At 43.6% G+C, this 16,655-nt stretch overlaps 1 protein-coding gene across 2 annotated transcripts; it reads right to left on the bottom strand.

Annotated features, from left to right (window-relative positions):
- Positions 1-699: 699 nt before the first annotated feature.
- NANP (N-acetylneuraminic acid phosphatase) lies at positions 700-14,254 on the bottom strand. Of its 2 annotated transcripts, none has more exons than XM_060031263.1 (3): positions 14,067-14,254; positions 7,151-7,820; positions 700-6,411 (listed from the first exon to the last, which is right to left on the bottom strand). In XM_060031263.1, exons 1-2 carry the CDS (start codon positions 14,154-14,156, stop codon positions 7,164-7,166), a joined length of 747 nt encoding a protein of 248 aa, XP_059887246.1. In that variant the 5' UTR covers positions 14,157-14,254; the 3' UTR covers positions 700-6,411; positions 7,151-7,163. The 2 variants fall into 2 exon arrangements, with proteins under 2 accessions (XP_059887246.1, XP_059887247.1); XM_060031264.1 differs by having other exon boundaries at positions 704-4,685.
- Between the last annotated feature and the right edge of the window lie 2,401 nt (positions 14,255-16,655).

Raw genomic sequence — 16,655 nt, 5'->3', positions numbered from 1 at the left:
CAAACTTAAAGAGCGGGATCCAACGATAAAACTCAGAGACAGGTTGACATGCACTTGCTGCAGAAAGCATGCAAGTTCAAGGGTCCTAGCAGGGTAGTCAGCACAGTGGAGGGATGTGGGTGGGAGTATAACTCCACTCTCATTAATGGTGGGGCAAGGACATGGGAAAGAGGCTGATCTGGACCCACGTAGAGCCCTTCTCATCCCAGGAGGGCTGCCTGGGAGAAGAAGGGGATCCCACTGGTGAGAGTCAGTGGTGAAAAGGCCTGCCAGATAACCAGGGCCAGGGGGGCAGCCCGCTGGCGAAGGGGCCCAGGAGCAGCAGTTGGAGGAGCCCAGCGGGGGCCTCCAGAGGCCCTGGCAGTGCCCACAAGGTAGTCACTTGAGAAAATCTGTTGGGCCTGCAGGCCTCAGAGCCAACTCAGGACGGTAGCAGGCTCCAGCTAAGCGACAACCACCCTTTCCGCACACCATCCTCCTCCACCACCCTGCAGCCCCCAGCCTGCTCTTGACCAAACATGACAGTGTGGATTAATCTGTTAGGCTGCACATTCTTCATGTCTGAGTTTCCATCTGGTCTTTTGCCCACTGGCAGGGAGAAAGCTTCACCCCTGAGTCGAGGCTAAAGGAACAATAGGTGACAGGGAAGTTTCATTATGATTACATCCCAGTATCCTCCTTGCTCAGCATGCTGGTTACATGCATGTTTCCTACTAAGTTCTTTAGTTTTTATGTCTGACCACCTGGTGTTTCAAACGTGGCGCCTCTATCTTCTTTCACCTGCCACACTATCTTGACGCTTGACTGGGGAGTTAACACTGGGCAAGCAGGGAATCTGGCAGAGCTGGGGGAGGGGGACTGGATGTGGCCCCCCTCTCCTGCTGTGGTAGACGGGCTGTCTCACCAGCTGCGGTGTGTACCCAGTGTACTGACTGTTCTTACTTTGGCTCCATGTTGTTTATCATTCTTTAAGGGAGGAGCCAACCCACTGAATTTCCACAAACTTTGCTCATTCCAAGGAGTTAAATGTAACAACAGCGCTGTTTTCAGAGGAGCACTGTGAATATCTTATTTCAATGACATCTGCTGGACACTCAGTGAAGCACCATATGTGTGATTTTCAAAGTGTATTTTGCCAACTATTATTTTATTTACTTTATTGTGTTTTCAAGCACAGATTTCAAACTTGGGAGATGTACAAAAAGATTAAACACACATCTCTAATTATTAGGAACTCAGCAAGTATAATATGGGTGATATAAACCAACAAATAAACCGTCATAAAATTTAACTTTTAAATCATTTAAAATTGTACAATTTAGGGGCATTAGTACATTCACAATGCTGTGAAACCATCACCACTATCTAGTTCTAGAAAATTTTCATCACCCCAGAAACTCTGTATCCATAATGCAGTCGCTCTTCATTCCCGTTTCAGTAAATTAAGTCATTTATCATCTGTCACTTTAAAAAAGCCTGGGTTGAGGATCTTTTCCATAGGTCAGGCTGATACCCAGAAAAAGAAAATCATAACATCTTCCAAGAAATCCATGGAAATAACTGTATTGTCAATGTCACATATGTGAAGACTGGTTAAAAAAGTATGCTTTGACCCATCAAGGTCATGTGACTTTTCTGTACTTTTTTTTTTGGCCACATTGTGAGGCTTGCAGGATCTTTGTTCCCTGACCAGGGATTGAACCCAGGCCCCAGCAGTGAAAGCACCAAGCCCTAACCACTGGACCGCCAGGGAATCCTCTATACTGTTAAACTTCATTGTAAAAGTATAAATTGAATGTACTGCACTCAAAAGGATTTTATTATAAAGAAATCTGAGTTTACGTCTTAGAAGTGATCATAGGAACAGAGTTGCCAAAAAAAATAAATATCTATGTACAAGCAATGTTGAAAATTCAGAAACACAGAACATAAGGAGACCCACCATGATGATGAAAGTCAGAGAAGGAATGCTGTATACAAGAATACAGAGAATAAGGAAGTTGGGGAAAAGATCTTAAGAAATAAGCTGCATATATAATTTAAACAAAAAAGCTGTGGGCATGCTGTAAGTCTCTACTTCAAATGAGCAGCCTTTCTCAAGCTGTGGGTAGTGACTATGAGGCACAGGCACTTGACCTACATTGAACACAGACTAGAAGAGAACAGCTTCCACAATAAAGGCAAAAGAAGGAAGTACCCAGCTAATACTGCTTCTACCCCAAACCCAATGGAAACTATCATAAAGGAATTTAAACACACACACCAGGAAAACAGGCGCTGACAACAAAACTGTGGAAGCCAGAAAGCATATGGACGAGTGGCAAAGGAGTTAGTAGATTCAAGAAAGCGGAGTCTAGACCAGCTTTTCTAAACGCTGAGAAATCATGAGGTGCACAGTGACTCCTCCAAAGATTCAGGCACTGATACCACCAGATGCCTCAGTCATGAAGGAGAAGAGGGAGCTGAGTTAAGGAGGATGGGGTAAAAGGTGTTCCAAATACAAACGGAGGGAATTCCCTGGCGGTCCAGCAGTTAGGACTCGGTGCTCTCACTGCCGGGGCCTCAGGTTCGATCCCTGGTTGGGGAACTAAGATCCCGAAAGCCGCATGGCGTGGCCAAAAGAAAAAAGAAAAAGAACGAAAACACGCAAATACAAATAGATCCCTAGACCCCTGCCCCCTCCAACCTGAAGTCCTCATTCAACAGAAGTCACAATGTTTCTATGGAAAGAGTAAAACAGAGGGTCTCTAGACCGGGAGAGAGCACACACAACTGAGCTCAGGTACAAGAGGAACAGGGATTAAGTGACCACATGCCTCTCCCCCCACCACACACCTCCTTCCCACTCAGCTCCCAGGTGCTGACATCAGACCTCTACCCTCCGTCAGGAGTCAGAGATTCTTCACTAGGGAGCTAGACCAAGAGGAAAGACCTTCAGACACTGACCCCAGGGGTTCTTCATATAACTGCCTACCCAGATACACTATAGAAAAGGAACCTCTGAGTTTACAAGACCCAGCCACTCTTGCGGAGCTTCCAATCAGCATTTCCATCCTTTCTCGTGTGGTTCACTGGGCATTTAAGGAAAGCCTCTAGGGTGAACAAATAGACCCAAATAAACAGATCAGAGACACATGGAAGATACAGTGGATTCCGTGGATTCTTCAAAAACTTGAAAAAAATTTGAGAGGTAATATTCCACTCAAAACAAAAATGAATGTTAATCAGGGTCCGCATGCCACAGCTACTGAGCCCACCTGCTGCAACAACTGAAGCCCTCACGCCTAGAGCCCGTGCTCCGCAACAAGAAGCTGCCGCAATGAGAAGCCTGCGCACTGCAACAAAGAGTATCCCCCTCTCGCCACAACTAGAGAAAGCCCGCACGCAACGAAGACCCAACACAGACAAAAAAAAACCATTAAGAAGGAACATTTATATAAATCAACATACTCCAATAAAATTCTTTAGGGCATCCCTGGTGGCGCAGTGGTTGAGAGTCCGCCTGCCGACGCAGCGGACACGGTTCGTGTTCCGGTCTGGGAAGATCCCACATGCCGCGGAGCGGCTGGGCCCGTGAGCCATGGCCGCTGAGCCTGCGCGTCCGGAGCCTGTGCTCCGCAACGGGAGAGGCCACAACAGTGAGAGGCCCGTGTACTGAAAAAAAATTTTTTTTAAAAAGGGAAGGAACACTTAGAAAATCGAAGAAACTTGGATATTGAAATACATGATGCCAGGCAGGAAAGAAAATTCAATAGGATTGAAAGGTAAAGTTGAAGAAACCTTCCAAAAAGCATTATAGAACAAAATAAGAGATGGAAAAATAGGAGAGAAAAGAAAAGAAAGTGGAAGGTCAGTAGAGGAGGTCCAACATCCGAATAGTACGAGTTCCAGAAAAAGGAAGCGGGAAACACAGTGGTGAAGCAATTATCAATTAAGTAATTACATTTTTCCAGGACATAAGGTTTTGTTTGGAAAGGTTCAAGAGTGCCAAGAGTAGAGGATGAAAGCATAACAAGATACATCATTATTGACCACAGGGGAAAAACCAAAGTTCTAAGAGCTTCAAGAGAAAAAGAAAATTGTCACTTAAAATGGCTGCTAGACCACAGAGCAATGCCTTTGAAATTCTGAATGACATCCAACTACATGCTGTTAAACTATCAATGATGGGAGAAGAGAATAAAGGCATTTTCAGACACTTAAGATCTGAATATTTTTCTCTCTCACATTTATAGGGAAACTACTCAGGATGCATGCCACCAAAGGGGGAACAAATCAAAAAAGGGAATACACAGGGCACAGGACATCCAACCTAAGAGGCAAAGGGAAACTCCAGGATGGTGATATGTACCAGAAGAGGGCAATTAGACTGGGGCAGAAGCAAGGGCTTCACAGCTGTACTGACCTCAAAGTGAACAACTGGCCCAGTGAAAGCCAATGGAACCATCACCTTTATCAACAACAGTGGAAGGCTGAGATCAAAGATGTATGCTCCTAACATGAACGACTCACAGAAGCTTCATAACTTTTTAAATCAGTTTCTTAGCAAGATCATTGCCTCCTAAAACTGAAAAGCAGGAATAAAAACCTGCCTGAATCAGAGGAATTCTATATACTCATACCTACCTATATATGCAGATACACAGGAACTGCTGACAGCAGAGGCCTTTAGGGCAGGCGGGTTGCTGGAAAAGAGATGAGACGGACTTTTTGCTATTCACGTTTTCATTCTTTGACTTGTGTACCACAAATACTTGTACAAGTACCACAAGTACTTGTTCAAAAATGAAAAAAATATATTCCCCAATTTAAAAAATGATGGAATGAAAACAACCTGAGCATCATGCATAGCAAGGAAGTAGTTTTGTTTGTTAAATATATATTTAATATACACACGCTGATATTAACTAAATGTTCACTATAAATGTGTTTAATGGGTTGTGACAGAAAATGTTTCCTATTGTGGGTTGCAAAGAAATCTGAAAGTGCTAAACCAAGTACCTCTGTAACTAAGAAAACTGTCTTTCCTACAATATTCACACTTGCTGGGTCCTGGGCACCACCATATCTAAGATGTTCATGCACCAGTGGGTGGACATGTGTATGGAACCAGAAAACATCCATCATTGTGTCAGTGTTCCAGGGGCAGCATCCACTCGTGTCTACTCTAGGCCTTCCTCTGTAATGAGTGTTTGGGAGAGCCTCTGGACAATTGAGAATTTATGGCTTTCTAGGAGTATGGGAAACTATGAAAAACAAAATATTATTCTAAAACAAAAACATTATTAATAAAATAGGTCTATTCCAAGATTTCTTAATATCTTCTGTAACATTCCACTCAGAAGGCAGAAAACCACAAAGTTCTTCCCTAAGGAAAAGTGCAAATGGAATGTAATATTACATTACCAAAAACTCAATTATTTCATTCCCCGCCACATCACTTTTGCTGACGAACTGCTCATATAACATCCTAGGAGGTCTGCTGCCGTGATCCGGGAGCAATGAGCCTTCTCAGTGAGCACAGTGAACGTGCCATGTCTAGACCCATCCTGTGGGTGAGCTGAAAGGACAAGCTCTCAGCACCACACTCAGCCCACTGGAGAAATCATGCACACAACTATTTTCCTGTCAACATCCTCCAACTTAACAATTTTCAAATAGCTACAATTATAATTGAGGTCACATGGACACCGTACCTGGAAGAGCTATACACAAACATTCCCTGTCCACAAACGTTCAGCTTCAGAGCGAACAGTCAAGGGCACAATCACATTTTTAAAAATTAAGAGTGAGAAGCGCAACAGGCACATGCACAATGGCAGAGGATCCTGTTCTTCGCAGAATACTTGAAGGAGCCCTAGCTAAATACACCCCAACTACCGAACATCTTACACTAGTAGTTTCCTATACAAAAGTTAAAAAAAAACACCCTACCAAAAAACAACCCTAATCATTATTTCTTTTTTCCTTAATTAACCATTTTACTCTAAGTTTGGCTGGTGAAATCATGAGACTTTCTAGCCTAATGGTCTTGAGACATTTTTCTAGTTGCAAGATGCCTCCCTATGGAGTTTTAATTACTAAGCTCAAAGCAAACTCTGAAATGGATACAGAAATCTGTGAAACAATGACATAGTTCCCAAAATTTTAAAAACAGGAGACTTAAGGCAGATGGTGACACCAAAAAGAGCCAGTCAAGTATTAAAATGGCACTCTGGAAATGGTTCATAGCAAAACCTAATTTTCTACTAGTTTTCATCATATGGGTGAAACTATCCAGTCAGCAGACAACAGATGCGGGCAGCACGATTAGGCCACACCAAGGCAACTTCCAGGAAAGTGACTTCTGGGGCCATGTGGCTTGCACTCATCCACAGCAAGACAGACTGGTCCCTCAACCTCACTGCGTACCTGGGAAAAGATAGTAAAAGTACTTCCATAAGAGGTAAAGACTAACAGGAACCTATAAGCTCACCCTGGAAAGATGTGAAAATGTAACGGAAAAGGAGCACCATGTGCTGATTTTAACAGCTTTTTTACTGGGGGAATTTATTGGTCATGTACACACCATAGGAAAATTATCCCCCCCCACCCCAAAGGTAATGCAGAAAAATTAGATTCATAAGAGAAGTATACGTACAAAGTAGGCAAAAATATGGTGCATGTTTTTGAAACAGAAAATATGAAAATAATTTCACTGTGAAATGCCTTGATTTGCGAGTTGGTACTTAGATTAACCAGATCCAACTGCTCTAATAAATCTCTAGTATATATGTTTTAGAATAACTATTTTTAAAAAAATACCTATTTTTAAGCCAAAACATAAAATCTGTATTTGTGCACCCATGTATAAGTTATCCTCCTTGGTATCTTCATAGATCCAAGATGCTAAGAGATTAACAAAGTAATTTTTAAAAAATATCTCAAGCCACAGATTAACAAATATACTTCCTCAAGTTTTCTGGGTTACCCTACTAAAAATAACTTATAATAATGTACTCTGGATTTTCAGATATAAATACCAGTCAATGGTTGGTTGGCCATTACATGACAAGTATAATTATCCTTAGAACTAGGTCATAGTATATAGAATGCCTTAACTTTTCTTAGTTCAAACCCTGTAATTTGACCCTAAAATTCGTAAGCATACCCTTTTCTGTGCTTTAAGCAGACACACTGACTTTGCAGTCTATACTTTGTAAGAGAGCAGGTAACTCTAGCACGGAAGAAACTATATAATGCGGCCTGGGGGATGACTTCAACGGCACCATTCCATTTTTATTTATCCAGACTGTTGCCTTCAGCCCTGCATTGAGGCCTCCTTGTATATCGGTTTCTAGTGTGTCACCAACCATCACACAGTCCCCAGGCTGTACTCCAAGGAGATCACAGGAGTAATAAAATATGGAAGGTGCCGGTTTCTCCTCTTTCTGCTCTCCACCTACAACAATAGCGTCAAAATAGGACTGACAGGCACAAGCCTTGATCTTCTCCCTCTGGGTCTGTTGTTCTCCATTTGTTAATAAAAGTAGGCGGACCTCCTTTCGAAGTTCAGTGAGCATGGCTTTGACATCTTCTGCTAGTGTCATATGCTGTAAACGTGTAGATTTCCACAGGAAATAACATTCTTCAGCTAATTTCCTATTGGCCGCACCACCTTTTGTTTCCTGGATTGCTTCTTCCCAGTGTGAAGTCCTGAGGTCAGTAATGCAGCTTTTAGAAGGATGAAAACATTCCTTGCTGAGCTTAACTTGAACTTTGTTACAGATGATTTCAGCCTCTTCTTTGTAATGGTATTTTGATTGTAAGAGCTTTATCACCTAAATAAAGGAAAATAACTCCATCAACATACTTCATGTCTTTAATACTTATCCTGTGAGCCTATAAACCCAGAGCACAGACAGATTCTAACTCCACTCCTTTGTCTTAAGGAAGCTCTATTACCACACCATTTCTGTTGGGAATTGGTCTTATTTTTAAAGAACACAAGAGTGAAGATTTCCCAACCTTTCTAGACAACTCATTCATATTTTTTTACCAATTTTTTCTAAGAAGATTCTTTATATATATATATATATATATATATATATATATATATATATATATAGAATAAAAATCCCTCATTTGTCAGTTTAAGTCTACCACCTTTCATTCTGGTCATGAAGACATGAAAATAAAACTGTGCTTATATTTAGTAAAACATAAAATTTCTAACAACTGATATTTAGACTCTTCCCAGAAATAACGCTAGTTCACCTAACCTTTCCTCATCTTATCCATTTTACGTTCTGAAGGCCTAAATTAGGTCCTAAAGGGGACCTAATTCTGTACTTTTAAAAACAGGTATATGTAGCTCTAATGGAATCAGGCACGTTCTGTGACCTCAGCAGTTTAATGATGGTGCTTCTTCCAAACTTAGGATTCCAGATAAAAAACTTCAAGTAGTTCTGAGTCTCCCTCTTTGTCACACTGGTTCTGAATCCCTTATCATAATCTTTCTTATGTTCCCACAGCTCTTTATCTTGACTTTTTATGAGATTAGGTTCTTATCCCTTTGGCCTATCTTCTTACCAAGATGCTAATGTGGCAAAGCATTATGCCCAGTACTCACATATATTATTTCGAATCTTTCCTGCAACTCTGCAAGGGAATTTCCTTTCTGAGATGAGGGAATGGAAGTTTAGACCTGATAAATAACTTGCCCTAGCTGAGATTTAAGCCCATACTTGCCTAACTCCACAGGCCACATGCTTGCGTTTATACTATGTATTCGGCACTGGAGACTGGACCCTTTGTCCTCATGAACTTATCTGGTGCGGAAAATAACCACCACAAATGCTGGGTTGAGTGCCTTGACAGTCACACAAAAAACTGGAAATAAAATGTAAGGAGCAACCCCAGGGTTGTTGGGTAAGGAGGGCAGAGGAAGGAACATTTAAACCAAGGCGTTACCAAGCCCAAAGGTGGGGATGGGAGGAGGATAAAATCATTCTAGACTGAAGGAACAGCACAAAGACACAGTACTTGAAATTCTGTGAACTGGGAAAGGCAAGAAGCTGAGCTCAGCCACAGTGGAAGGCAAGTGAGGGCGAGTGCTAGAGATGAGGCTGGGTAGGCTGTAGCTACCGAAATTCCCTTGGCACACCTTATGTCCATACACGCCAAAGGCTTCATACTGCAAGTGCTTGGGCTTCTCTGCCTGGGAGCTTTATCTCGCCATAGGGGCACCCATGCACATAGGCTGGAGCCAGAGTATAGCCCAAGAAGCAGGTCTCAACCAATAAGAAGCAGATATTGGTGGGTTGCCCCTTGGAAGGGACAAGTAAAGTATGTCTACATGTGTCTCCCAGAGTCCCCAACCGTTCACACAGTTCCCTGCTCATGAACACAGACTGTATTAGATTCCTTCCCTTCCCTGTCTGACTCCACCACTCCCTACAGTGCTTCCTAGGGTCACCTTCCAAGCGAACTGCTTGCAGTTGAAGCCGCCTGTCCCAGGGACATCTGGGAAAGTCGATCATGCCAAGGCAATTTTGGATCTTTGAGGATGAGGGCAATGCACACAGCTGGGGCTAAAGATTATCTGTTGTTGAAGTGAAGCAGTCAAAGTCAAGTTAAATTGTTACCCTAAACTCTATAGGGAATAAATGATCTGCTACTCACACCAGACACTCAATTCACCTACTGAAAAGGGGAAAGAGCTGAAGAGACACATTCTTCCTCAAGCTATTTGTGTTAATCACAAAACATAATAGTTAAGAAAAGTCTTACTAGTCAGAGAAAAATAAACCAGCCCTAAGAATTTTAGGTGAAGGGAAAACTTTGAAATTTCTTGCTTTATAAAGTTAAAATTCAATGAACAAATCAAGCCTTTTCAATCTCCATAGTTATGTCACCATCTTTTCTAGCAATATCAACTAAATTACTCCTGAGCTATGATTGAAGGTCACTATACAGTTTTAGCAACGCTACTGCTACACAATAAAAGGACACAGGCCTCTAGGACTCCACAGTACTTGCGATTCAACGGGAACTGGCTCACAGTTCATAAATGAAAGCTCCCAATAAAGATCCAGTTTCCTATAAACTGCAATTGGCAGTTTGTTAAGCACATTCTTGGGATCTGAAAAAGCAGATTAGCTCACCTTAAAGGGGAGATTCTTGTAGAAGTATATTGCTCCCAAGTTTCAAAACTGCCTCCCATTACATTCCCTGAATTAACTTTGCCATTTCGTCACACAGAAACTAATTACATATTCATTTGGAACAACAAGTGGCATTTTAATAATATTAACAGCTTTGGGAAAGATGTTTATCAGTCGTTCACATATTAATATTAGTTCAAACAGAAATAATACCTAAGGTGAATTAGTCCACATTACTGGTGCAAACTCTCCTAACACCTGCACTGAGAGAATGGGAGTCTAAATTTAATTGGGGATGGAGGGAAAAGATCTCTAATTTAGAGGTGTGATGACATTCTGCATAAGGGTAAGTCAGGCCTGAAAAGGATTCTGAGTAGAATGAGCCCACTAGGCACGTACAGGCCTGAAGAAGGGAGAGCTAAGACAGTGAGAGAGGGGAGATCAATTTCTAGACACAATATAAACTCAAATTCCATCTACTTCAAAACTCTATTTAAGGCTCTATCGTAACACATACAAAAAGGAAACTCTGTCCTACTTCCTACTTTCTGGACCCAGACTTAAATACCATTAGTACTAGTGTTTAGCTGTGATTTAAAAAGACTTTTTGAGGGCCAGTGTGGGAACCATATAACACATATGATAAAGATATGAAGTGGCTGAATTCTAAATAAAACTATTTTAAAAAATACATGCTCACAAAACATGATGGCTGCATACAGACTAACAATTCAAGCAGCCCTCCTGTTATTTATTTTTTTTGTGGTACGCGGGCCTCTCACTGCTGTGGTCTCTCCCATTGCGGAGCACAGGCTCCGGACGCGCAGGCTCAGCAGCCATGGCTCACAGGCCCAGCCGCTCCGCGGCATGATCTTCCCGGACCGGGGCACGAACCCGTGTCCCCTGCATCGGCAGGCGGACTCTCAACCACTGCGCCACCAGGGAAGCCCTCTCCTGTTATTTTTAGTTCAAGTCTTTGTTCAAACATCATCTACTCTATGTGGCCTAATCTGACCAACCTATTTTAAAAATGCAATTCTTTCTCCCCTCCACTTTTTCTGACACACTTATAAATAAAAGCACATTTATTACGTTCACTGTCATACCCATTAGAAAGCAAACTCAAAAATGCAGAAATCTTTTTTGCTTTGTTCTCTGAGAAACCCCAATTTTCTGGAGAAGCCTTCTTCTTGAGTAGTGACACTGAAAGAGGGTGGAAATAGCTTTCCCAGATGATTTAAAAATAAATTAAAGCTGATAGCCAATATTTTGTAATAACTATAAATGGAAAGTAACCTTTAAAAATTGTATATATATAAAAAAAGAGGCTGAAAAAAGAAAAAAAATTAAAGTGATATATAGTCAGTATGACTCCTTTTCCTCAAGCCCAAGGCAATGGCTAGACCTTTCCCCCTCCCTCCTTTCATAAATCATTCAGTGATTCAGAAAGCTGGCATGTTACGTTTGAATAGGCTAACATTTGTGGGTGTTGTATTCTTATGTGATAAAGCGATCCTAGATCCTCGTATAGTTAATTCTGCACATTTCATAGGATATTTATAAAGCAAATGGTAAGAGAACCAAGTCTGGAGAACTGGACTTTTATCCATCCATTCAACATTCACCCTGTGTCAAACACAGGGTGATGAATAAGACAGTTTGTTCCCTCTTAAGAAGCTCACTATTTAGCTGTGGGCATGTGAGTTGGAATGTGGAGGATGAACTGGACATGGTAAGCCTGGCATCAAGACCATAGTAACAGTCTTGGTGAGAGACAAGTCCAGCTTTAACTAAGACAAGGACAGAGGGGATGTGCAGGAGAGGACACACTTGGTGACAGAGTGGACAGTGGTATAATTCTGGAACACTGGACTGTATGTACTTCCCATGCATTACATTAAACCTAGCTAATAGGGTTTTTGAGAACTAATTTCACTATTCAAATATCACTATTTAAAGATTTGAGGCTTAGAGCAGTTAACTAACTTGTTCGGGTGCTTTCACCTAGGTATTGGGAGAGCTGTGATTCAATCTCAACTGTCTAATTTTAAAGCCTAAACTCTTGGCGTATAGCAAGGATTGGAATAAAACAAGAACTTAATGACAACACACTGGACTTGGCCTGCCAAAAACACACAGGTAAATATGTACAGTTTGCAGCTAGAGATACTGGAGACAATATAGCAGGGGATGGTGCCCCTGAGGTCAAGATCAAAGGCATGAAGGGACAGTCAACAGTGTATAATATTTTGGTAAAGTCATTAAGACAGACTTAAAATGTCCAGGATTCTGGCAATTTGGGAGGTGCCTATAGATGGTGAGTTTATTTCATTCTAGTGGCAAAAACAAAAAAACCACACTACAGTGGTTTTGGGAATACACAGGAAGTAGAAACATGGAGATAATGGTATAGATTTCTCTTGAAAAACATGGCTGTCAAGAGAGGTAGTATCTTGTAGAGAAATAAGGGTCCAAGGGAAGCGTTCTTTTTAAAGTACTGGGCATTTTAAAAGATTCTGCATGAATTATTCACATTTGCTTATTTTTTTTAAGCTCAAAAATTGACATAGGTTTGTTGGCCTTTTTTTATTTTTTGAAATAATTGTATAAAATAATCGTTAACATTTTTCCAATGCATATTTTGGAGAATCATTCTGCTAAATTGTTATACACAGTATCTCAATTAATTCCCCAAAACAGTCTTTTAAAGTTGGCCCTAGTGTCGTATTGTAATACAGATGAGAAACTGAGGCACTGAGTTGAATTATTTGCCCGAGATCTCAGAGAAAATTGTGGAGCCAAGATTCAAACCCAAGAAATGTGCAAGCTGACTATTTATGATTAAACACTGATTATATTGCTTATGGAGTATCATAAGAGAGTGTAAAGACATCTTTATCAAACAAATAAAAACAGAGTATTGGACGGGCTTCCCTGGTGGCGCAGTGGTTGAGAGTCCGCCTGCCGATGCAGGGGACACGGGTTCATGCCCCGGTCCGGGAAGATCCCACATGCCACGGAGCGGCTGGGCCCGTGAGCCATGGCCGCTGAGCCTGCGCGTCCAAAGCCTGTGCTCCACAACGGGAGAGGTCACGACAGTGAGAGGCCCGCGTACCGCAAAAAAAAAAAAAAAAAAAGAGAGAGTATTGGACAGATCCGAAAACGCAGCAGGTGTAGAATGCACCGAGAAAGAGGACGAAGAGGCTGAAGATCCAGGGAGACACAACCTAACTAATGAAGCATGAAGAGGACGGGACACTCAGGGCTGAAAGGATTTAGCTTCTGAAAGTGGGTTTTTCAAATATGGTAATCCTTAGTTTTCTCTTTAAAGCTGAATGCAGACGAAAGAAAGCAGGGGTGGCTTCGGGTCTTGAACAGCACAGGAAAGGTCTGAAAAAGCATCAGTAGGTACAGAAAGGGGAGGATGCGGCGGAGCAAGGCCTCGTGAAGGTAAACCTACTGAGGGTCACACGCACGGCAGGAACACCTGCGGAGAAAACTCCCTCGAGTCGATAAAGTCCAGGCTCAAAGGTCCAACGAAGAGCACGCGGTGGGAGACCAGTCTCCCGCGGTCAGTCCCGGAGAGCCGGGTGCCCGCTCGTCCCGGCGGGTCCAAACCTGTCCCGGCAGAAAGCCAGGCGCCTGGCGCGCGCCCGCCTTTCTGTGCGGAGGCGACTCTGCCCTTGTGGCAGTTTGGCGACATCCTTCCGGAAGCCCGAGCGCTGGGAGCGCCCTCAGGTCGCAGACTCCCCGCTCTCTGAGCGAGGCCGCCGCCGCGGGCCGGCACGAAGGGCCTCCGGGACCAGGGGCGCCGCCGCGGAGGGAGCCGACAGGGCAGTGGGCCGGCGGCCCAAGGGGGCGAGAGAGCGCGCGGGGCGGGGCGCCGGGCTCGCCAGAGGGAAGCAGTAGCCGGAACGTTACCTCCAACATGCCCTTCCGACTCGCCCCGGCCGTGTCGATGAGCGTGTTGTCCAAGTCGAAGAAGACAGCCCGCACCCGGCTCAGCCCCATGCCGCCGCCGCCTGCGCGACGCGCCAACTCGTAGCCGCCGCGCGCGCCTGCGCGAAACGGGCCGGCGGACGGTAAATACCGGGGCGCAGCCGCGAGGCCGCCCGACCCTTGCCCACCGCCGGGGAACTCCCGCGAGATGTCCCCATACCTGAGTGGCGCGGAACAGCGACGTCCCGCGAGACTCCGGAATCGTGGTCCTAGGGAGGGCCGGGGACTCGCCGCCGTCATGATGCTAGCGGTTGTCTGAGTCGCTGACGTGTAGGGGGTGGTCGGAAGCGCGGCTTCCTTCTTGGTGCCTCTCTGTGCTTATCTCTTTTCTCATTTTGCACTCCTTGCGTGAGGAGGACGTCGTGACTGCCCGCGGGAGGTTTTCTGCGCCTTGTGGCGACCGGGAGGAGACAGAACAAGGGGCTTTTCCGGTCGGACCGGGTGTCCTGGCCCACGCAGCTCAGGCGGCTTCCGAGCGTGGCCGGGTCGGGGGTGTGTGTGTGTGGTTACGAGTCTGCGGCCCCGCTGGATGGCAGGAGCCGGCTCAGAGCTGGGGGACGTGTTGGAAAGGTGTATCCTGGATTTTGGAGCCGTTGTTTGACGACTCTGCCTGAAGACCGAGGGCTCCGTAGTGTCTGCCCGATGTTTTGTCCACCGATTTGATGGCTTTTCCTGAAGCCTTGCATTTTCCGGTCCCTGGGTGTCTTTTTTACTTGGATGATTTTCAGGTATAGCCAGAGGCTGAGGTACCTAGAGAGTCTGTTAAACCTGCAGAAGGTCAGTAACAGTTGTTTGCTTTCTGCTGTTAGCAGAATAAGGATCGTGGAACTAATCTCTAATCTTCTGTCCAAATTGTCTCTGTTGGGTAACCTTACCGAAATTTGGACATGTGGTCATCATCAGTGACCAGAAATTGTCTATCAGGTAGAACAGGGCCACCGGCCAAATCTGGCCTGCCACCAGATTTTGTCGGATCTGTGAGCAGGGTGGTTGTTAACATTTTTTAAAATAATTGAGAAAAGAATCAAAAGAAGTGTATTCATGACACGTGAAAATTATATGGAATTCAAATTTTAGTGTACATAAATAGTATTTACATATTGTCTTTTGCTGCTTTTACCATACAATAGCAGAGTTGCATAGTTACAAGTGAGACCATATGGCCTGCAAAGCCTAAAATATTTACTATGTGGCACTTTGTAGAAAAAAATCTGCCCACCCCTGAGATACATGATTAACAGTTGGGCTGCTGGTGTTCAGTACCATCAGATCAGTTGTCTTTTTGTTAATAGGTTTTTATTCTGCAGTGGCAGACTACAGTTTCCATGTTTTGGAGCAGAATCGCAGGTGACCTCTCTTTGCTACTGTGGAAAATAAATGAATACCCATGCCTCAAAAACATGACTGTTGATGTGCAGGGCTAGTCTATCAATTTTGGTCATTTAGATTAGCAATCGGCCGAAATTATGAGTGCATTAATTAGAGTTACTTTTTTTAATTGCCTGAATTGTAAGAATAAATTTAGCATAAAACTGCATATGGGCACATGAAGTCTATAGGATTGCAGCCGTTTTTTGTTTGTTTGTTTGTTTGTTTTTGACCACACTGTGAGGCATGTGGGATCTTACTTCCCGGACCAGGGATTGAACCTGTGCCCCCTGAATTGGGAGCGTGGAGCCTTAACCACTGGACCGCCAGGGAAGTCCGTATCCTTTTTCTGATGTGCATATAGTTTATTGAGTTAGGCACAAATCCAAAGTCAGAGAAGGTGCAGCAGTCTGCATGTATAATCAGTCCTCTTGACTTAATGGGTTGGGTGTTTGACAGGTTTCTTTTTGTGATAAGTACTCTAATGGCATTCCATGACCTGTCCAACTTGGCTGCTTGAAGGGAGGTGATGGCCAGGTACAGTACACTGACAACTTTAGTTCCTTCTAATTAAATGTCTCCAGGCTTTAGGTTGTTGCAGTTGATGTTTGTGAACCAGTGAATTTTCCTGTATGCTTTTAAGGTGGTGAAATGTACAGGCTCCTCATTATAAATGAGCCTCAGGTTATTAGTACGTTACTTAACTGGTCAGCTTGACAGATTTAACACTACTACCTAGATGTTTTTGTATTTCCAGGAAGCAAGGTCTAAATAAAAGATTGGTAATTGTGAGACTTGGTCAAGGAACACAAAGTGAAAACTAAACTGCAACACTTGTCTCTCCTGCGTCCTGCAGCATGGCACCATTGCTGTGCAACTGCTGCTACCCAACATTGATCCTGTCTTGTCCTACCCTAGGGAAAGTCTTTCCCAGACCCTTCCCACCCTCCTCTCCTGTACAAGTTCATTACAACTCCATGACTTCAAAAGAGAGGCTTGCCCTGTGGTTTAAACTTTAAAGGTTTTCTCAGAATGGGGCATTGCTCAGTTGAGGGGCAAGATGGAAACAACCAGAAGAGAATTTCACAGGCTCCCACTACATCTACCCACCTATCATCAGCTATAACCACCTACGCTGCCTGA

Source organism: Delphinus delphis, chromosome 15 (assembly GCF_949987515.2).
Source record: "Delphinus delphis chromosome 15, mDelDel1.2, whole genome shotgun sequence".
NCBI classification, from domain to species: domain Eukaryota; kingdom Metazoa; phylum Chordata; class Mammalia; order Artiodactyla; family Delphinidae; genus Delphinus; species Delphinus delphis.
This window is presented reverse-complemented; position numbering and strand designations above follow the sequence as displayed.